At 54.4% G+C, this 20,710-nt stretch overlaps 4 protein-coding genes across 11 annotated transcripts in view; 3 read left to right on the forward strand and 1 right to left on the reverse strand.

The window, feature by feature from the left end:
* RANBP3 (RAN binding protein 3) overlaps positions 1-4,959 on the forward strand; it is a 30,362-nt gene extending 25,403 nt beyond the window's left edge. For 7 of the 8 annotated variants that reach the window (XM_030509295.1, XM_030509293.1, XM_030509296.1 and 4 more), the window contains 2 exons: positions 924-1,104; positions 2,188-4,959. In XM_030509295.1, coding sequence (XP_030365155.1) covers positions 924-1,104; positions 2,188-2,231 — 225 coding nt within the window. In that variant the 3' untranslated portion in view covers positions 2,232-4,959. Of the gene's footprint in view, positions 1-579; positions 903-923; positions 1,105-2,187 lie in introns of those variants that run through there. The other variant, XM_030509297.1, reaches the window with a different exon arrangement.
* Positions 4,960-7,016: 2,057 nt separating this feature from the next.
* NDUFA11 (NADH:ubiquinone oxidoreductase subunit A11) lies at positions 7,017-9,095 on the forward strand. The gene is made up of 4 exons (XM_030509302.1): positions 7,017-7,185; positions 7,266-7,358; positions 7,947-8,069; positions 8,905-9,095. Exons 1-4 carry the CDS (start codon positions 7,104-7,106, stop codon positions 9,015-9,017), a joined length of 411 nt encoding a protein of 136 aa, XP_030365162.1. The 5' UTR covers positions 7,017-7,103; the 3' UTR covers positions 9,018-9,095.
* A 2,802-nt stretch (positions 9,096-11,897) lies between these two features.
* Positions 11,898-15,541, forward strand: KLHL33 (kelch like family member 33). Its single transcript, XM_030509405.1, has 4 exons — positions 11,898-12,420; positions 12,608-13,541; positions 13,960-14,130; positions 14,661-15,541. The coding sequence occupies exons 1-4, from the start codon at positions 11,898-11,900 to the stop codon at positions 15,235-15,237; spliced, it is 2,205 nt and encodes a 734-aa protein (XP_030365265.1). The 3' UTR covers positions 15,238-15,541.
* A 1,304-nt stretch (positions 15,542-16,845) lies between these two features.
* Positions 16,846-19,284, reverse strand: LOC115618158 (platelet glycoprotein Ib alpha chain-like). The gene has a single exon (XM_030509440.1). The coding sequence runs from the start codon at positions 19,212-19,214 to the stop codon at positions 17,229-17,231; it is 1,986 nt and encodes a 661-aa protein (XP_030365300.1). The 5' UTR covers positions 19,215-19,284; the 3' UTR covers positions 16,846-17,228.
* Positions 19,285-20,710: the final 1,426 nt, after the last annotated feature.

Here is a 20,710-nt window from a genome sequence, read left to right on the forward strand (position 1 = left end):
ACTTTCACGTGGATTTTCTTTTAATACAGAGTATTCCAAGCAGTAGCAGGACAGTGAAAGTGATTTCTGTGCTTGCTAAATGGGGAAAGAGCAACCCCAGTTACAATTACTAAACCACTTGAGAGATCATGATAGAGTCAGTAAGAAAGGAAGGGCATTCCCTAATGCCTGCTAAGAGCACTTACACTTTTTGAGAGGTCTGAACACACTCTTCTAACTTACCCTGATTACCAAGGAGTTGCTAAAGAAGTAGTGGATTTGGGGATCAGAAACTGAGAACAGCACCAAATGGTCAGCTTTTCGAGGCATAAAGTGGTCATTAACCTTTGAGAGTAAAGAAAGAGAAATTCTGGGAGAGGTGGTCACAAATGCTTCCCTCTGGAAGAGCTGACCAGTGCAAAAGAAAGTGTAAAAAGAGATAAATTCCAACATAAATTGGAATCATCACTTGCCTGCTTGTCCAGGCAGTTTCCTTGTTGTGTCTTATGTTGGAATGTTGTCAGTGCACCGTGAAACAATTGACTCGATTACGATTAACTAATATGTAAAGTGGAGTGAATGACAAACGTGGAAAAATCAGTGCAAGACAAACTTCTTCATTCGAGAACTTGTTAGCATAAGCTTTGGAGGTGTCAGAAAAGCTGTGTGACTCCTGGGTAAAGAGCTGATCTACAGTCAACTGCATATGTGAGCCAGAATTGGTGCTGAGCAGAGAGGAGTAGACCCTCACCATCACAGTTCAGTCTGTTGAGCATCTTCCTATGTCTACCACAACCCATTCTGACCTACTGTGGAAAACCCTACATTAGAAAACTGAGTAGCTGGTGAAATTGGGCACAACTGGTGTGGATTCCATAAGCAGTGATTTATTCTTTTATAATTCCTTGCACCTTTTCTTGCTTCTGAATATTAAACCCATGTAGGCAAGCTCTAAAGACACAGGGCAGCTGTATGCTGCATTGCACCATCGGATCTTGGCCTTGCGGAGTAGAGTGGAACAAGAGCAAGAAGTGAAGAATGTAGCACCTGAGCCAGAGGTAACGCAATCAAACGAGGAAGACAGTGATGATGATGTCATTGCACCTTCAGGATCAGTTGGAAGTGGTAAGCAAGAAAGAGAACAGAGCTTCCTGGTTTCCATACATTTTTCTCTGTCCTCTCTGTAACTGTATTAGAGATGTACTTCTGGCTTGTTACTGCTCACAGGGGTTTGTGAAATAAAACTCAGGGCACCGGGTGCCTTTTTGAATGCAACTGTTTGCTACTTCTCTAAACTGGTAAAAAGTCCCCTCCGCTGCTTCCATGGCACATTTAGCAGAGGTTCTCTGTGCTTCAGGTAGTTCTAGTTTTGTTTACGGGGGTTTTTTTTTTAAGGGATGGTTGTGAGTTGCATTTTTGCCTTCAACATGGCCAAGGCTTGCCCAGAGGAGCTGTGGCTGCCCCATCCCTGGCAGTGTTCAAGGCCAGGTTGGACACAGGGGCTTGGAGCAACCTGCTCTAGTGGAAGGTGTCCCTGCCCGTGGCAGGGGTTGGGGCTGGAGGAGCTTTAAGGTCCCTCCAACCCAAACCATTCTATAAAACCTGAGGTGACTGTCTTGGGCTATCTTCAGCAGGAAGAATTCAGACTGACCCTTGAGTAGTAGCGTGCTATTTGGAAAGCGGAAGGTTTACAAAGGTACATGGAAAGTGTAATTAATTTCATTGTACGTGAGGAGACCATAATTTAAGAAAAGCTCTAGTCCTCAGTTTGAGGAAGGCTTCCTTCTGCACTTCTGACTTGGGAGTTCATCTGTGCTTTGCTTTCCTATGGCTTAGAACATCCAGCCTTTGGCAGAGACCAGTTCTCCATCCTGATTCACTGCAGGGGGGGAAAAAAAGAAGGAATGAATATGACCAAAAGCAGCGGGTGGATTTAAGAGGCTGAAAACTTGAGCTTTTAGGCTCTGGGGTGCTGCTGGGGTCCCCAAATGAGATAAATCAGATTAGTCAAGAACATAAGATTCTGTAGTGGACAGAACTCGATCTGGAGAAGGAAGATGTAAGGCAGGCAGAGGGGGACCTCTGCAGTTCTCATCTGTCCTTGAAATCCTCAATCTGAGACTTCTGTGGGCTTCTCAGGTGGGGTCTCTTAATGTAAAGCAAGAAACAAAAGATATTTCTTATGACAAAGAACTTTCTTTGTTTCAGGTCCTAATGATGAAGGTGATGGGCAGAATGTTGGCAGCACATAGCAGACGTGAGCCCCTCTGCTTGCAAGGCTGCTATGAACACCATCTTGCAGGCACCTCTGGATCCCCCAGGCCAGCTGTTATTTCAGGCAGTGTTGAAGGCTCCAGGACTTAAGAACTGTGCATCCCTGTTCTGTTTGTTTGGTTTTTTGGTCTGGATCAGTAGATTCCACACAGAAAAAAGCAGACTTGGAAACTACCTGAATGTGGTTTGGGACGTGAAAGCTCATCATATTGATGAGCCAAAAAGAAAACACAAAATAAAAAACACAAAACAAAACCCGACAAAACCCCAAACATTTCCCCTCTTCCTTGTAATTGAAATGGCACATTACAGCTTGTCACAGCTTTTCATTGGGACCTTTTGACTGTTTCTTCAGTAGTCCATGTCTTGCAGGCCTCCGAGATAGAACTTTCCGACACGGTTCCAACTCGAATTCTGCTTTTGGAGCCCCTCCTCCCCCTTAGGAGTTTCTGCCACCTGCAGGGAAACTGTGTCCTCACCAGTTCACTGACTGCCCTTTTGGGTTCATTCTCTTTTTGGACTGCAGATGGGGCAGATGATGTTGTTTCCCCTTTTAATTCCAGCGTAGGCTGTGGACACCGTTGTTCCCTGTCTAGTGGGTTTGTAAACAGAGAGAAACAAAACGTTGTGCTTCACCAGGAAAGGGTTTTTTTTTTTAACGCAGTAACAAGAGACTTCAGAGTCTGCAGGATTTTGCTAATTCCTTTTCTTTCTTCCCATTTCATTATTATTATTTGGGGGTTTATATTGTGGTGATACATTTTTTTTTTTTTTTTTTATTTTAGTTTTTCAATAAGATGCTCTCGTGTGTTGAGAAAGTGAAACTATTGTTTTGTACTGTTCTTTTCTGTTCCTATTTAAGGGAGAGCTAAGGCCACTATATATAATAGATGTTGCATACAATTTTTTCTTAGGAAATAATATGTTTCTGTGGCTACAGTGAAGTGGAGGAGGCAAACAGATTACACCTTCAGGAAAGCTGAGGAGGAAACAGCAGTTTAGCCCTTGGAAGAATCAACCAGGCTCATGTAATGAGCTCTGCCAGCCATTCGAATAAACCCGTACTCTGAAGCAGCTCTCGTATAATGGCTTGATTCAACAAGCCATGGAAGCACTTGCCTGATTTACCTACATGTGAATAATCTTCCTGAAGTCAATGCAACTATTCATGCTTAAAGTTGAGTACATTTTTAAATACCTTGCTGGATTAACGGCCTTAAATAGAAACTTCTAACCCTTCCTGTCCCCTGTTCTGTTTCCTGAAGTCTTGCAGCATGAAGAAAAAGGTAATATTGCCAGCTTTGAATAGTTTGGGCTGAAGGATATTGTATTCTGTTCCACCAAAATAAAAGCAAGAATGTGTTTTCCTGTGTGTAATTCTGCAGTACTCCTACTGTAACCGTAGCTCACTTTTTGCTTTGGATGTTTTCTAACCAGTTGGGCCGTCTGTGTGAAAGTTGAGCTTTATTTTGTTATTAAACCATAAGGTATATTCTTGTCCAGCAAAGTTGGAATTTGGTACTCACTAAAAACAGTGACCACGTCACTTAGAGCAATTTGGGCTATTTATAGGTTATTTCCATTATAAATAGTTTACTGGTAGATAATTTCTCACTCGCTCCTTCTGTAGGTTGAGATTGAAAATGCACCATTTAAATGAAAATGAAAGAGGAAGGAGCATTTAATGTAGCATGCCTTGAAAAAGAAAGGCAGGTTGTAGCAGAAAAGCAACTTTGAAATTATCCAAATAGGAAAACAGTCCTTTCTGCCTCTATTTTAATGCAACACCCTTTTCTTCACTGGGAGTCAAGGTCATGTTTCTGCCTGTTACCTGTTGTTAACTGTTGCTGGAGACTTCAGCTGTTGGGGCAGGGGGGTGCTTTGTTTTTCCTGATTGAAGGAACATCTTGGATTACTGTGGGGTGAAAAGGGCCGATGATGAGCTGTGCCACTGCACTGGGGGGTTCTCTGCATTGTCTGCTCATGCCTTTTTGCATAACTGTGTTGTTTCCTCCTTAGAGTTCCGGGGTTTGTTAACCATGCACAAAGCTGTTGATGCACCCCATCTCCTGCAGCTCACCACCAGAAGCAGAGCATGGTTTTTAATACCCACACAATTGTGTCTGTATCACAAGGGCTGGGGAACTTCTGTATTTTCAAATAAGTGATCTGCATAGTGGGTCTTGGATCTTCTTACACCCTGATGCTCAGATTTAAACTGCTCTCTTCAAACAACCTGACACCATAAAGCTGCTTGGTGGCAGCATAAAGAAAATTAGAAGGTGTCTTGGTTAGCAGAGCCTAGCTGTGGGGGAATGGGTGTTATTTCCTGATCCCAAACTATGCAGAGTCCCACTTTGAGGTGCTTTACCTAAACTGAAAGTGATGGTGCATGAAGACTCAGAAGGTGGCAGTAAGCATATCTTGCCTGATGGCGTTTGGTGGTGGTACACAGTCACCTACAGCATGTTTACACTATGTTTATAGTGAAGAGGGAAATATTACTGTGAACCACAACCAAAACTGCTATGGATTTTGTTCAAGATGTAGTTAGGCCATACCAAAACTCTTCCTTCAATCTCTGCCTTAAGGCTTATTAAACTGGTGACAGGTAAAACCAGATCCTGCCCCAGTGTTCCTAAAGATTGATGTAACACTGTCATATCAAACTGCATTAAAACTTGGATCAGAAAATGAGCAAACCAACCACCCCAAGCCTGGTGTTGTATTCCCTGTGCTGGGGGGCGGGGGGGGGGTTGGAAGGGAGGTTGGGGATGAGCTGTTTTGCCTCCTGACAACAGCCTGCCCCCTGCACCACCCTCCTGCTCCATCTGGGCCCTTAGGTCTGTTGCTAACATCTGGGTGTTGTCAGCAGTTACTGCAGTCTGTGTCCTGGCTGCTGACTGATGTGGGCACAGCCTTCCAATGTTCTTGGGGACGGGGGGTGGAATAGTGGAGAGTGTAATAAAATGGAGCACATCACCTGATAGGGAAAATGGTGCAAGAATGGTGGTGTTAGAACCCCAGGAGTAAACTCACCCCTAAACTTAAGATTACACCTACAGGAAATGCAAACGTTAAGGTGACAAAATGTGCCGTTCCAGCATCTTTCTGTAGTCCTGGTCCTAGTGCACCATGCACTAAGTCAGAGAAGGGCAGGGAATGATCTAAATAAACTAGTCCTCAGCTCTCCTTGGCTGGAAACAGATGTCCAAGCTGTTAGAAGCCTGCAGGAATAACCCCCCCTCCAACTTTGTCCTGTCTCTCCCCTGTTCCCAGCCACTGAGGTATCAATTCCATTGCGTGGGTACTGCTGCCATCCTGCAGGCTGAGTGGCCTCGTGTTCTCCCAGTGAGTGTAGAAAATGGTTTCTTTCCTTTCTAGAAACATGTTACATATTTAAAAATTTATCATGTTTCCCCGTAATCTTCTCTAGTTTTAGGAATTCCAATTATGATAATTGCCATAATTTGTCAAGCAAGATTTCATTAAACTGACTTTTCACTGTGTGCTTTTCTCCCCTTGTTCTTTGGGTTTTCTGTGCAATGACTTGCTTAAACTGACCTCTGGAGTCTTGCTCAAGTAGACTCTTAAAGTCAGTCTTAATTCCTATCTGCCACATGTCTGGTACAGGGAGCTTGCAAAGGAAAGCTTGAAAGATGATTCTGTAAATAAAAGTGTCTCATTTAAAGACAGTATTCAGAGTTCCCTGAATCTGTCACCAAGAACACTGCTCCTGCTGCTGCTGGGGAGGGGAGGCATGGAAGAGTGTCTTTTATCTATGAATTGAATGGGGGGGATATGTTAAAAGACTAATTCCTGATGGAATTCTGGTAGCTTCCCTCCAGCTTCTAATGGGACCATGGAAAAGCAAAGTAGTGATGTTATATTTCATGTTCAGGATGCCAGAAGGGACCAGTCAGGCCCCAGCTGGAGGCCAAGGGCTGCAGGTCCCTGAGCTTCCAGCCCACTGTACACACGGGAAATGCTTTTGATGCTGACTGTAGCTCCCTCATTGCAGTCCATTCTGCAGACAAGATAAAACTCCTCTTCTGGAGAGTTTGAAGCAATTCTCCAATGGGCAGGAGTTGCCTGTGAACTGTCTGGGAAGACCTTAGAGCAGCTCCAGTGCCTAAAGGGGCTCCAGGAAACCTGGAGAGGGGCTTTGGACAAGGGCCTGGAGGGACAGGCCAAGGGGAATGGCTTTAACCTGCCAGAGGGGAGATTGAGATGAGCTCTGAGGCAGAAGCTCTTCCCTGTGAGGGTGCTGAGGCGCTGGCACAGACTTTTCCCAGAGAAGCTGTGGCTGCCCCATCCCTGGCAGTGTTCAAGGCCAGGTTGGACACAGGGGCTTGGAGCAACCTGCTCCAGTGGAAGGTGTCCCTGCCCGTGGCAGGGGTTGGAGCTGGAGGAGCTTTAAGGTCCCTTCAACCCAAACCATTCTCTGACCACTCTCAGGTCTCCCCGGAGCCTCCTCTTCTCCGGGCTGAACAACCCCAGCGCTCCACAGACAAACACACCCCCCAGAGCAACCACGGAGGCGTTAAAGGACCAGAGCTCCCCCAGCGGGGAGTTGCTTTGGGTCAGACACGAGCTCCTACACCTGAGAACACCCGAGGACCCGCGGGGCCGGCGCGGGCCGCCGATACCTTCCTAAAGCCTTTCCAGGGGAGCGCTCGGGCGGCGGAGCCCGGGTCAGCGCCGCCGGGATCCGAACCCGAACCCGGGTCCCGCAGAGCCGCGGGCACCCCCCCGGCTTGGGGCGGACTCGGAGGGCGGCGCTGGCGGGGCGCGGCGGGGCCGTCCTCTCGCGAGAGCTCGCCGCGCCGCCGCCGTGCCCTTGCGGCGCCATGGCGGGGTACTGGGACGGGCCCGAGGGCGAGCAGTGCCCGCGCCGCGCCTGGCTCACCACGCGGGTGGGCGCCGCCGCCGGTGAGGGCCGGGGCCGGGGCCGGGGCCGGGGGGTGCGGGCGGGGCCGCGCTGCGCGCACTGACCCCGTCCTGTGTTGCAGGCTTGGTCGGCGCGGCGTACCGCATCATCCTGCTGCAGCCCGGCTCGGCTCTGGCCGCCGTGCAGATGGCGGCGCTGGACACCGTCACCATGGGTGAGGGTCTCTGACACCGTCCTGCGGGGACAGGCCAAGGGGAATGGCTTTAACCTGCCAGAGGGGAGATTGAGATGAGCTCTGAGGCAGAAGCTCTTCCCTGTGAGGGTGCTGAGGCACCGGCACAGGGTGCCCAGAGAAGCTGTGGCTGCCCCATCCCTGGCAGTGTTCAAGGCCAGGTTGGACACAGGGGCTTGGAGCAACCTGCTCTAGTGGAAGGTGTCCCTGCCCGTGGCAGGGGTTGGAGCTGGAGCAGCTTTAAGGTCTCTTCCAGCCCAAACCCTTCCATGATCCAACTGGTGGCTGAGCTGCACCTCCCTGTGCAGGATCTGATGGCACAGGGGGGGCTGCACGGCTGGACCGGGGAGGTGCCAGGAGGGACCGGAGGGGACTTGTCTGATGCTCAGTCTCACCACAGCAGCCAGAATATGATGCCCGCGGGTAACCGAAAGCAGATCTTGCTTCGTTTTCCTCTTTTCTCCCATTGTACAGCACCGTGTGTGTCACAAACATGCTTTGGGGGGTGCTCTCAGTTTCTTGAGGATTTTTGTTTTGTTTAGTTGTGGGGGTTTTACCTCTTGTTTGCAGCTACCCTCGGAGCTGTGTTTGGTGTGACTGCCTGCCTCACTGCCGAGATCCGGGAGAAGCCAGAGGATCCCTTGAACTACTTCATAGGAGGCTGTGCCTCCGGAGCTATCCTTGGGGCAAGAAGTAAGTGTGGATAACGCCTGTAATGAAATGAGCTCTCTCTGGGTTTAGAAGCCTTTCTAGAGGGGAAAAATGTCAATTAATCCTGATGTCATCTCGTCATCTGAATTCCATTTCATGCCCGTTTGGTTGATGCTCCATTGTACAGGTCTGTTAAAATAAATCCTGCTGCAGAGTGACACCAAAGGTAACATCAAGCTGATTGACACAATGAAAACAGAGCTGGCCCAGTTCTGCCTCTTACAGCTGTCAGTTATACCTTGAAATGCAGGGTATGGAAGAAGGAACTGTGGAAATCCATGTTTTCTTGGGAACAAATGTGCTTTATTTTACCTGGAAGATATGTTCTAACATCTGCCTTGTGAATTCTTCACCTGATCTGAGGGACAAGCTGTGTCTTGCTGCTGTCAGGCTAGATGAGCCCCTGCAGATGTTTGTACAGCTCTGCTTTCTGTAGGCATTCAGACTGTGTTAAAGGTGGGAGGCATTTACTGAAGTTGGAACTGGGATGAAATAGAATTGATCTTTACTTTTCCTAGTTGCTGAGCTGATGGGAGATGGAAACAGTGATTGTTGGGTTTGTCACTGAGATACACGATGTGAGGTTGCCTGTGTAAGGAGATGGGGTAGAGGACTGGAGAAATTGGTATTTCCAATTGGAAGCTAAAAGCATGAGAAAATGTAAATCAAAGTCACTTTGCTGCTTTCACTTGTCAAACAATGTTCCTGAGGGTCAAGGGACTGTGAGTAGCTCATAGAAAAATGACAGTCTGTCACGATCTGCTGTATAGTACTTGTGCCCTAAGAGATCTTTTCTGATTTGCTGTGTTGTTTCCAGCTCACAGTTACGTCACCGGTACCACGGCCTGTTTGGGGTTTGGGATCACTGCTGCCCTCACGAAGATTGGTAAGAAGGAGGGCTGGAGGCTGGCGGGACCTCCCAAGCTGTGACTGTAGCCTTTCCTGCAAGGTGTCCTTGGAATGCTGTATGTAATGAGGCTTCGAGGAATAAAGATGCTGTTAAATCAACAGCTGTCACAGAAATCTGGTGCTGGCCAGCTGCTGACAGCTGATGGAGCTGTTGGAGAGGAAGCTGCATCTGCTGCTCCTGCTGAGTGAGGCCAGAGGAGGCCCCGGAGCTGCTGCGAGGGCTGGAGCAGCTCTGCTCTGGAGCCAGGCTGAGAGAGCTGGGCTGGGGCAGCCTGGAGAAGAGAAGGCTCCTGAAGGGGAGACCTTAGAGCAGCTCCAGTGCCTAAAGGGGCTCCAGGAAACCTGGAGAGGGGCTTTGGACAAGGGCCTGGAGGGACAGGACAAGGGGAATGGCTTTAACCTGCCAGAGAGGAGATTGAGATGAGCTCTGAGGCAGAAGCTCTTCCCTGTGAGGGTGCTGAGGCGCTGGCACAGACTTTTCCCAGAGAAGCTGTGGCTGCCCCATCCCTGGCAGTGTTCAAGGCCAGGTTGGACACAGGGGCTTGGAGCAACCTGCTCTAGTGGAAGGTGTCCCTGCCCGTGGCAGGGGTTGGAGCTGGATGATCTTAAGGTCCCTTCAACCCAAACCGGGCTGGGATTCTATGATTTCTGTGCACAAGTCATGTTGCCTCTATGTCCACGTTGCACACACAAGCTTGAGGAACACAATGACCATTTCCAGTCTGGTCTTTTGAGAGTTGTCCCTGTAGTTTCGAGTGGGTCCTACAGGGGTTTTTTTTGCATAGAATGGGATTGCACCGCACCGAGAGCATCTGTAAGGGTTTGGACTCAAAGCTTCTGAAGAGGTGCTTGGCTCTAGGTTGGGGATGAGGAGCTTGGTGTGGGGGACAAGGTGTAGGTTGCCCACAAGGTGTTTGGCAGCCTGGTGGCTTTTTTCAGTGTGCATTGAAGGAAGTTCAGAGCCCACATCTTCAGGGTTTGAATGGGGGAAGAGCTGGATTTGGGAGGGACCACTGGAGATGTTCCTGCTCAGAGATAGAGCAGGTTGCTCAGGACTGTGTCCAGTTGAATTTTCTGTCTGCAAACTGAAGCATGTCCAGCAAAACCACCAAGAACGTGCAGAGGGTTGAGGCACAGGATGCACAAGGAGAGGTAAGGAGAGAACTGCATCATCCAGCCTGGAGAAGAGAAGGTCAAGGGCTGATCCAGCACCATTTTTTCCACAACTTAATGGTTACAGAAGAGGCAGGCTCAGGAGCACAGTGAAGGATGAGAAATAACAGGCACAAGTTGTTACAGAAAGGTAGGCAGAAGGTAATGAAACATCTCACAGGGTAGAGAAGTGCTGGAAAATGGGCTCGGAGAGGCTGGGAAATCATCTCTGGGCGCACAGGATTCAGCCAGACTCATGGGAATACAAGGGTACAGGGATGGGAGATTTGGGGATTGGGATGTGAATTAATAGACAGGGAATATGGGCCCTAGGGGAAGCAGGGATGTGGGGCAGGGGAACATAGAGGTGTGAGAGGAGGAGACAGGAGACGAGGAGACTGAGAGACTCAAGGACAGCAGAGGAGGGGACAGGCTGACACAGGGGGATACACAGTCACCATGGAAGGCTGTGCTGCTGTTTGGTCTGTGCTTTCAGTGTGTGTGTGTGGGGTGCCCCGGGGCGGGTGCAGGATCGTCCTGGGAGTGCTTGGGGGCTGGGCAAAGGGGCTGGTGTCCCCACATGCTGCCTGGCACCAGGGCTGGGAGACCCCCAGCTCTTCAGCGTGAGGCTGTGCCCCGGTTCAGGAGCACGAGTGGTGGTGGACGTGTCACCCTCCGTGGGGCTGGGGGAGCAGGGGGTTGTTTCACTCCCAGCCAAGGACTTCTGAGCCTCAACCCGGACGTGAGCAAGGTTTGGGGGGGATCCGATGGGCCTGCCCAGGGTCAGCCGGGGTTTGCAGCTCTGCCAACACCTTCCTGCTGCCCGAGAGGGGGGAACCTCCTGGCAGCTCCCACCCACCTGTCCTCAGGGCACCGGGTGTCCCCACCGCCCCATCCCGGGGCTCGGGGCCCTCGGCCCTCCCTCTGCCTGAGCCTCTCCCAGCTCCTGCCCGTGGCCACGTGTCCTGCCCGGGCTATAATTACCCCGTCACATTCCCGGGGGGTCACAGGAGCTTCCCGCAGCGGTGGCCGGCGGGTAAGGACGAGTGCCCGGTGCAGGACAGCGCGTCGCGGAGATGCGGCGCACGGCTCACGGCAAACTCCCCGCGCGGCCCGAGCAAGGACACGCGACGCCAGCGTGCAAACCCAGCAAGTGACACGTGAGGTGGCACCCGGGGCGGGGGGCAGCGGCGCCGCGGGGTGACGTGGGGCGCCCCAGCAGTGGTGTGTGAGCACGGCAGGAACCGGCGCGCGGCGCATCACGACATGCGACGGGCAGCGCGACGGGGGCGATCGCCGCGGGGCTGTGCTGGGGACAGCAGCTTGGCTGCTCCTGGAGCACTAGTACTTTTGGCCATGGTTGGAGAAGAGTTTGGTGGCTTTTGCTGCAGGGTGGAGTGTTTGATGGGGGGCAGTGGCCTGGGTGATGGGGTTGTGGTGCAGCAGTGTTCACTTTGGGCCGGTGGCTTCACCCTGAGGGTTCAGCGATGGGGCAGATAAGGTCCATCAGCCTCAGCTATAAGGCAGCAGCATGGCCTGTGGTCTCACCTATGGGGCTGTAGTTTTTCCAAGAGCCACCAACTTCAGTTGTGGGGCAGTAGCAAAGCCTGGTGGTCTCAGCTATGGGGTGGAGGCTTTGGCAGTGGACCCAGTGGCTCTCACTATAAGGCAGTGCCCTGTGTCCCCAGCCAGAGGCTCTGGCTATGGGGACAGCACCCTGACCCCGCTCCACGTGTTCCCACAGGCAAGATGTGGGTCGCAGAGGGGCCAGCCCCGGCCCAGTGGAACCTGCGGGACAGGGCCCATGCCCGACACGTCCTGGCCACGGCTGACGACCTCCGCGCCACAGGACAGCTGGTGGACGTGTGCGTGGGCCCAGAGGGTGACATGGCCCATGCTGTGGTCCTGGCCTCCATCAGCTCCTTCTTCCTTCGCTTCCTGGAGGGCAGGACCAGGGAGCAGCACCAAGGCTCCAAGCCCCATGTTCCCCTGCCCCCTGGGGCCACGCTGTGGGGCTGGAGGGCCGTGCTTGCCTTCGCTTATGGCGGAACCGTGCCCCATGGCCGGAAGAAGGAGGTGGAGGAGGCTGCCCAGGCACTGGGGGCCCCGCGGGTGGTGGCCGCCTGTGCCCTGTGCCTGGACGGTGACTCCCAGGAGGGAGGTCCCGAGCCCCTGGAGGAGCAGTGGGAGACGCTCAGAGCCATGGAGCGGCTCCACGCCAGCGGCCTGGGCTGCGACCTCCAGCTCCAGGCAGGGGACGAGGTCATCTCAGGTGAGCCAGAGGTCCCCCAGGAGGGGCTGAGGAGGGGGACGGGGCATGGCGGGACAGGCAGGTCCCCTGGCAGGGGTGAGGAGCCCACGTGGCTGGTCCCATGGGGAGAGCTGGGGGTTTGGAGGGGTTGGGGAGGGGGGGTGTGTGTCCTCTGCTGCCCCCACCACCACCACTCCTCTTCCCCTAGTTCAGCGCCTGGTCCTGAGCTGTTCCTGTGACTTCTTCCGAGCCCTCTTCACTTGCCCCATGCGAGAGGCCACCCATGACCCCACCGCCCCGCTGGCCACGGGGCTGTCCCCCGCCGAGCTGCGCCTGCTCCTCTCCTTCGCGTACACCGGGGCTGTGGCTGGGCCGTGGTCCACGGTCCTGGAGGCAGCCGAGACCTCCCTGCGCTACCAGGCATGGGGGCTCCTCACGCTCTGCCTGGATGTTTTCACCCATGGCCTGACCCCAGACACTGGCCTGGATGTTCTGGCCTTTGCTGTGGCTTATGGGCTGGCCCAGGTGAGCCGTGTAGCAGAGGACTACATCTTGGCAACCTTCCCCAGCGTGGTGGCCACACCGGCCTTCCTGGATCTTCCCGCACACCTTCTCATCCGCCTCCTCCGTTCTGATGGTCTCAATGTCCTCCATGAACTGGAGGCATTGGAAGCAGCATCTCGGTGGCTTACGGCCAATAGAGATGGCCAAGAGGATGTAGCCAAGGAAGTGCTGTCATCCGTTCGCTTCGCCCTCATGTCCACCTGGGAGCTGAAGAAGGTCTCATCGGTGACTGCAGGAGTAGCTGACCCAAAGGTCATCCGTGAGCTCATAGTAGCAAGTTTGGCCCCCATGGCCCAGCTGCCGTGTCGGGTGCGATCCTTGCAAGAGGTGCTGGTGGTTTGTGGTGGAGAAAAGCTGACATCCAACCTGGCTGCCCGGAAGCCCAGCAGACACCTCTGGTTTGCACATCGCTACCTCAGCACTGTGGGGCTGGTGAAGAAGGTGGAGTGGAGGGCGCTGGGACACTTTCCTGATGGCCCACGCTTCCGCCATGCTATAGCTGTGGTGGGCAACATTCTCTACATCCTGGGTGGAAAGCACTACTACGGGGTCCATGACACCCTGGCCAGTGTCTACAGGTGAGAGCTACCGAGGACCTAAAGGTGCTATGTGGCAGCATATGTTGTGGGATCGCAGGAGGTGTTGGTGAAGCTAGAGCTGCGCCATGGACCCAAGGCATTGTGGCATTGCAATTGGTCAAGTGGCCCCAAGGCATTTGGGGCTTGGTTGGGTGTAGCGCTGGGAGGTGCTCTCCCGCTCTGGGATGCTATAGCTTTTTGGGGGGTAGGGCAGGGAGGGTCCTACCTGGAGACGCCTCAGGGCATTTTCTGGGTTTGGTGGTGTGCAAGAGGAGGGGATATTCCCATGCAAGGCAACCACATGGCTCCAAGGCATTACGGAATTGGCTGGTTGTAGGTGGGTTGTTGCCCTCGGTGGTGCCAGCATCACCTCATGGCATTGTAGATAACGGGTTGCCCCTTCACCTCTCAAATGCAGGTACCAGCCTCTGGACAATTCCTGGGAGCGCTTGGCCAGCATGACCTGCGGACGGAGCTACTTCCCTGCGGTGGCACTTGGGGATTTCATCTACGCCCTGGGGGGCAGCTCGGGAGAGCTCTACTGCACAGACACAGTGGAGTGCTATGACCTGACCAACGACACCTGGAGGTGAGACCGCTCCACAGAGACACTTGCTTTTCTCTACCCTAGGAACCCCTTGCACTGGCCAGTGGTGTCCATTGAGTGGTCTTTGGGCCACTGAGCCTTCAATGGAGAAATGGCCTAAAGTGGCCTTTGGGAGAGGTCTACTGGCTGTTGAGCAACCATGTCCCTTGGGGGTCATTGGGTGTTGGCCCGTGTCACCTGTTGGGTGATGAATGAGTTGTTGGCCAATAATATTCGCTGAAGGTTTGTTGGCCGATAAGACAAATCATTTCCAGCAGTGTTCATTGGGTGTTGGCCAATACTGTCCATTGAGGGAGTCCACTGGGGGTTTTTGGAGCCTATAAAGCGTTGAAGTGATGTCCCTTGGGCACCCATTATGTGTGAGCTGATGCTGCCCACTGGGGCTCCTTGGTGCTGGCCAGCGCTGCCTGCTGGGCACGCAATGGAGCAAAGGGAGAACTCCTGGGCAGGCAGTCACCATGGGGCAGCCCTGCTTGACCTGCCCTTCACCCCCTCCCTCTCTCCTCGCCCAGGAGGTGCCAGCCCCTGCCGATGGCTCTGTGTGGGCACGCGGCGTGTGCCCTGGATGGTGCCCTCTACGTATCAGGGGGGTGTGATGAGGCGTCCCAGTGCCAGGCGTCCCTCCTGCGCTACGTCCCGGGTGCTCCTGCCAAGCTCCTGGCCCCCATGAATGGCCCCCGAGCCGGGCACATCATGGAGGAGGCGGGGGGGCAGCTCTACGTGGCCGGGGGGCTGTGCCAGCGGGCTGGGCAGATGGGCTACAAGGACCAGCTGGCCTTTGAGGTCTACAGCCCCAAGCTGGACATCTGGGTCCTCCTCAGCCCCCTGCCCCGAGCCCATGTAGTTGGGGGTGCGGCTGTGGTAGGGGGGGAACTGCTCGTACTGGGAGGGTACAGTCATGACACCTACCAGGACACCCACTTGATCCATGCCTACCAGCCGGCTGCCCGGCGCTGGATCACTCGCGGCACCTTGCCCCATGCCTATACCGACCTCCAAGCCTGCGTCCTCACTGTCCCCCCTGCCTTGCGTGGCCCCAGCTGCCTTGAGGACCCCTTGAGATCACCTGAAACCCCCAATAGTACTTAGGGGGGCTTAAAAGCTCTGCACCCCAGGTATACTGGCATCTCCAGGTAGCATCCATGGGCACCTCTATGGGACAAAGTCACCCCCAGATCCCTCCTTCAGAATGGGTTCCTCCTGTGGTTTCCAGCAATGCCGCACCCCAGGGTAGGTGCCCTAGGCTATGGGGACCCCATGGGACAGAAGGACTCCCCACACTGCGACCCTGTGCCTCCAGGAATACTCACTCTCTGCCCTGAGCCCTTCACTGGGAGATGGGGATCCCCCAATTTCCCCCCACACTTGGGTGGAATAAAAGTGGCTCTGGAACTGCTCATGTGGGTCGTCTTGTTTCTGCTGGGGAACCCAGACATCCAGGTGCTTCTCACAAGGAAAAGGAGGAGAGCACTGGATGGGTTGTGGTGGGGACCAGGAGGTGGGGTGAGGGCACTGGGGCTCTGGGGTGCCTGTGTTCATTGTTCCATGCATGTGTCTTGGGATTGAGAGGCCTCTTGGGCTGCATGGGGGATCCTGAGGGAGTAGGAGAGTCCTGTGGCTGCCAGGGTTTGGGGAGGTAGATGGCAGGGTAGACAGTGGCGTTCGGGGGCTCCTGGGCACTTCTGGAGTTCCTACATGGTTCTGGGAGGTCTTGGCTTCCTGGAGGGGAGCGCTGCTTGTGCGGAGAGGTGGGAGAATGCTGGGGAGGACTTGCAAGCAGAAGCAGCGGTAATGGGATTCTGGGAGATACTGGAGTACCAGTGGTACCTTTGCGGAGGCAATCGGGGGTCCTGGCATGTGTAGGGGAGGGTTTCAGGTTCTCATAGCTCACCAAAATAGTATTTTAGATGTGGTCTAAGGAGTGCTGAGCAGAGGGGGACGATCGCTTCCCTCAGTGTACTGGCTGTGCTGCTGTTCACCCCGCCCAGGCTTCTGTTCTTCTCTCTTTGCTGCCAGGATACACTTCTGGATCTTCTTCACCTTTCTGTCAACCAAGACACAGAGCTCTTTTTCCATAGCTCTGCTCCCCAACCCGTCTGTGCTCCACTGGTCCTGTTGTGCTCCTCCCTCCAGGGTACAGGACTTTGTCCTTGTTGACTTTCACCAGGTTTCTGTCAACCCATTTCTCCAGGGTGAATGGTGCTCCCTTGAAGGGTATTCCCGTTGGAAGCATGCTAACAGATCCCTCCCAACCTGCTGTCGCCTGCCAATGCGATAAAAACACACTCAGTCACCTCCTCCATGTCACTGATGAAGACTTTAAATAGAAGAGTTTCCATCACAGCCCCACGTGCTATTCCATGCTAACACCATGCAAGAAGAGTTATGATCCATTAACAACCAGGCACTGGTCCTGACCTTCACACCGCTTTATACCTGTCCAATTCTCCAGCCATTCAGATCTGGAGATCTCAACTCAATCTCCCCTCTGGCAGGTTAAAGCCATTCCCCCTTGTCCTGTCCCTACGGGCCCTTGTTCAAAGCCCCTCCCCAGCTTTCTTGTCGGCCCTTGTAGGAAGCTAAAGTGGACTTTTCCTCTCTATCTATCTTCACTATTCCAAGTACTGAAGACAATTTTGTTGTTCACTGGACCCTGCCAGGACTATGAGATGTCTAACGAAATGAAACCAGCATCCATTTGAAACTCAGGCAAAGGGAATATTTATTTTCTGTGATTAAGAGCACCAAGTTGGAAGCATCACGCAGCTTAATGTGCATCATTTGGGCAGAAGCAGTTGGGACATAGAGGACAAAGCAAGCTCTGCTTTCCCACACTTACTCCGAAACCAGGCAGTGGCATCCCCAGACTATCACTGACCAGTTTAGGACATCTTCTCCCCATGGCAAGTACCTAAGTGATTATTTCAGATCTAGAAACCTCAGGGTGTGTGAGAGTAACACTAGAGGAAAGAGCTGGATGGCTTCCTCCCGGGCAAGCGGATCTTGCCCTTGTAAAACAAGGGTACATGAGGCAGAGTCATGACCCTCCTCCATCTCTTTTGCTGAATGTACAGAAGCATTTACAAGCTGTTGCCAGCGTATTTTACTCTCACATCACCAATGGCCTTGACACCGCTGTCCAGACTGTAAGCAGAAGAGGTCCTCAGGGAGCCGAGGTTTGTGACCATCAGCTTCCTGGAGAAAGACTTGAATGAAGCATTCAGAGGACTATGGTGGATACAGAGGTCCTTCGTGGTGCAGAAAGAAGAACTTGCAGGAGGACTGCACCGTATCCCCAGGTCTTTAATTGTGCAGTAAGTGACCTGAGGGTACAACTCTACTTCTTTGATGGTACAGAACGTGGTGCGCTGGAGGTGGCTTTTGGAGCTGCTGAGGTGCATCGCAGGGCTTCCTGTTGACTCCCTCAGCAGTAGATACTGAACCTCTTGTGCCTGCAGGGACTTGTGCCAGGAGGGCCATCCCACCAGGCACATCCATGCCAGCCAGCCTGCTAGGGCCAGCACAGTCAGGACCAGCAGCACCAAGGAGGCCAGGTAGAGCACCCAGTGCAAGAGGCAGCAGTGATTCAGCACCCAGTGCCTACCCTGCAGACCATCCTCACCTGCCCATGAGCGCAGCACTGGTACAGCCAGCCCCGGTGTGGAGCAGGGACACAGGGGCAGGGGGGCAGGTGGAGGGGAAGGTGCAGGCAGCGTGAAGCATGTAGTGTCCAGCGTTGGGGCATGAGTGGTGGAAGCCACCAGTGTGGTTGACATCAGAGGTGGAGATGAAGATGCAGCAACGGAAGAGGCCTCTATCATGGTAGTAGAAGGCAGAGCCACGGAGGTGGTGGGAAATGTACCAGTGGACACCATTGGAGTTGGCAGTGAGGTGGTGGCTCTGTGCGGGGTGCTGGCAGGAGCACCAGTGACAATGGTGGCAGTACTGGGGGCCGGTGTGGGTGTGACAGTGGGACTGGCTGGGGCAGGAGTGGTGGTGCTGGGAGCTCTGGGGTTTGTGGGTGAAGTGCTTGGGGTGCTGAGGGGAGGCCACGTAACAGCACGGGGCATGGTAGTGTGCTCTTTGGGGATGGGTGGATGTTGGGGGGAGAAGGGGGCCGTGGCAGCTTTCTCTACCGTTTCTTCCCCATCACCATAATAATCTTCCTCCTCCTCTTCATCCCCCACGTTGCCGCAGTTGGGCTTGAAGTGGATGATGGGCTTCCCCTGGTGCTCGGCGGGGCTGTGGCACAGCACCCTCTCGGGGGCGACCTCCACCTTTGTCTTCTCCAGGCCCCGCTCCGGCTGGTAGACGCTGCCCTCGTTCTGCCAGATCCAGCCCCGCAGGTAGTGCAGGTTGCAGTCGCACTGCCAGGGGTTCTCCGTGAGGAAGACGTACATGAAGATGTGGCCCTCAGGGAAGAAGTTGGGGGGGAGGCTCTGCAGGCGGTTCCCCGAGAGCCAGAGGGTCTCCAGGTCCTGCAGATCCTGCAGCAGCTCCTTGGGGAGCTTCTCCAGGAGGTTCTCTGAGATGTCCAAGTCCTTGAGCTCCCTCAGCCCTGCAAAGACATCCTGGGGCAGCGTCCGCAGCCGGTTCCCGCGCAGGTCCAGGTCTTGCAGACTCGGCACGGCGAGGAAAGCCCTCGGCGCCAGCGTGGCCACGCTGTTGTGTGCCACGGCCAGGCGGGTGAGCGCCGGCAGCCCCTGCAGCACGGGCAGGGCCCCCAGCGCGTTGTGGGACAGGATCAGCTCCTTCAGGGACGGCAGCGTGGGCCCGGTGTGCAGAGCCACCAGCCCGTTGTCGGACAGGTCGAGGTCCTGGAGCTGGGCGAGGCGCAGGAAGGTGCTGATGGAGACGGACACCAGGCGGTTGGCACTGAGGAGCAGGATGCCCGTGTCCGCAGGCAGGTCTGGGGGCACCGTGCTGAGAGCCTGCCCGGTGCAGTTCGCCTCCAGGAGGTCCTTGACCTTGTTCATCTCCACCGGGCAGGGCTGGCCTGGGTCAGAGGCGCCGGCTGGGGACAGCAGGGCTGGGAGAAGGAGCAGGAGCAGGGCAGGGTCCTGCATGGCCTGGAGGGGAGAGCCGGGAGCCGTGGGCACAGGCAGGAGCGTACCTACATGTCACCCTTCTTCCCGCACAAGCACCGCTGCAGAAGCAGTGGCTCTGTGGTGGTCACATCCCCGCATCCCCACACCCACCCCATCCCAGACAAGCCGTGTGCTGGAGGAGGCTCCCTCAATATCCTTCTACCCAACACCAGCTGTGCCCTCTGCTAGATTTGGGTTCCCAAGGTAGGAGCTTCCCCTGCACAGACACGGCTACGCCAAGTGCCTGGCCCCCGATGGATGCTGCTTCCCCAGGACTCACCCATGGACTCTCCAGTGCTTGCTCTGCTGCTGCTTTTCCTCCCGAGGATCAGGCTCTGCTCTGGTGGCAGCGCTGGTGGTGGGGGCTGGCCTCTATCAGCACACACGGCCACGGGCAGGAACCTGCGGCTTCCTGAGCAGCACAACCCACCTCCTGTCATCACTGTCTCCTTGCAGAAGTCTCAGCCATAACCAGCTTCCTCATTTCTTGCTGTGCACAGTGAAGGGGGAGGTTGCACCCCAGGCAGAGCCCCTGCACCCCACAAGGGGAGCGCCCTTGTTACATCCTGGGAAAAGGGGCCCTTGCACAAATGTCTCCCCTTCCCCTGCTTCAAGGCAAGGCACCTCTTTCCCAGCACACTCTGGGCTTTGATTCTTGAGGCACCTCAACCTGGGGACGCAGCCTCATTGGCATACCATTATGAAACAGTTCTTGCACAGTACCTCAGCCAGTTGTTTGTGGTGTAGATGAGGGATCTTTCTGGCTTTGCCAGGAAAAACAGGGATGGCTCTTCTGGAGAGCTGAGAAGCAGCTCTAACACTTGTGGGAGAAGCCACAGCACAGACCAGGCACGGAGATTAGAGGCAGCGGAAGGAGCTCGGTTTTGCTGTTTCAGCTGAGCTGTCTCTGCTTCCCTGGCCCAGGGGTCACTGCAGAGCATCTCGGGCCACAGGGCTGGAGGTCACCCAGAAGCTGCAAGGGGAGATGCTACAGAGGAGGGGAGGTTTCCTATTGGTTTTCCATTCTGTGGATGGTGGTGGCATACAGAGGGCTCAGTCCCATGTGAGCGAAGCATTTCCCTACCTGAAAACCAACCCGAACCGTCCCTCTGCGACCTAGCCTGTCACCCGCTTCCTCCTGCACTGCCTCTGCTCTAACCCCAAAGGTGCTGAGTGATTTGGGCACTTCTGGCAATGCCTTTGCTCCAGAAATGTTCTTCTGTTGATGTCTCCAGGCTCACCTTCCACAGCTCCACAGCACGGCCTCCTCTGGCAGCTCCCCCCTTGCGGAGAGGATGGATTCTGGCAGCACTTTACATCCCCCAGGAAGAGCCGCTGGGAAGGAGGGAGGCGACGGGACCCGGATTCCATCCAGAGGCGATGCCGGGGCGGGAGCAAAGCCCAGCACTAGCTTAAAAACTGCTTAGAATTCCCACCCTGGCTAAGAGGTGAGGCCATGGAGCAGGGTTTGGTCA

Source organism: Strigops habroptila, chromosome 20 (assembly GCF_004027225.2).
Source record: "Strigops habroptila isolate Jane chromosome 20, bStrHab1.2.pri, whole genome shotgun sequence".
NCBI lineage: Eukaryota > Metazoa > Chordata > Aves > Psittaciformes > Psittacidae > Strigops > Strigops habroptila.

What these genes read in the sequence shown, in the direction of transcription:
- NDUFA11 (XM_030509302.1), top strand. Translation starts at nt 7,104, where the DNA reads ATGGCGGGGTACTGGGACGGGCCCGAGGGCGAGCAGTGCCCGCGCCGC. An exon ending in GCGGGTGGGCGCCGCCGCCG is followed by an intron (nt 7,186 to 7,265) that starts GTGAGGGCCGGG and finishes CCTGTGTTGCAG; the next exon opens with GCTTGGTCGGCGCGGCGTAC. An exon ending in GCTGGACACCGTCACCATGG is followed by an intron (nt 7,359 to 7,946) that starts GTGAGGGTCTCT and finishes TCTTGTTTGCAG; the next exon opens with CTACCCTCGGAGCTGTGTTT.
- KLHL33 (XM_030509405.1), top strand. Translation starts at nt 11,898, where the DNA reads ATGTGGGTCGCAGAGGGGCCAGCCCCGGCCCAGTGGAACCTGCGGGAC. An exon ending in AGGGGACGAGGTCATCTCAG is followed by an intron (nt 12,421 to 12,607) that starts GTGAGCCAGAGG and finishes CTCTTCCCCTAG; the next exon opens with TTCAGCGCCTGGTCCTGAGC. An exon ending in ACCCTGGCCAGTGTCTACAG is followed by an intron (nt 13,542 to 13,959) that starts GTGAGAGCTACC and finishes TCTCAAATGCAG; the next exon opens with GTACCAGCCTCTGGACAATT.
- LOC115618158 (XM_030509440.1), bottom strand. Translation starts at nt 19,214, where the DNA reads ATGCAGGACCCTGCCCTGCTCCTGCTCCTTCTCCCAGCCCTGCTGTCC.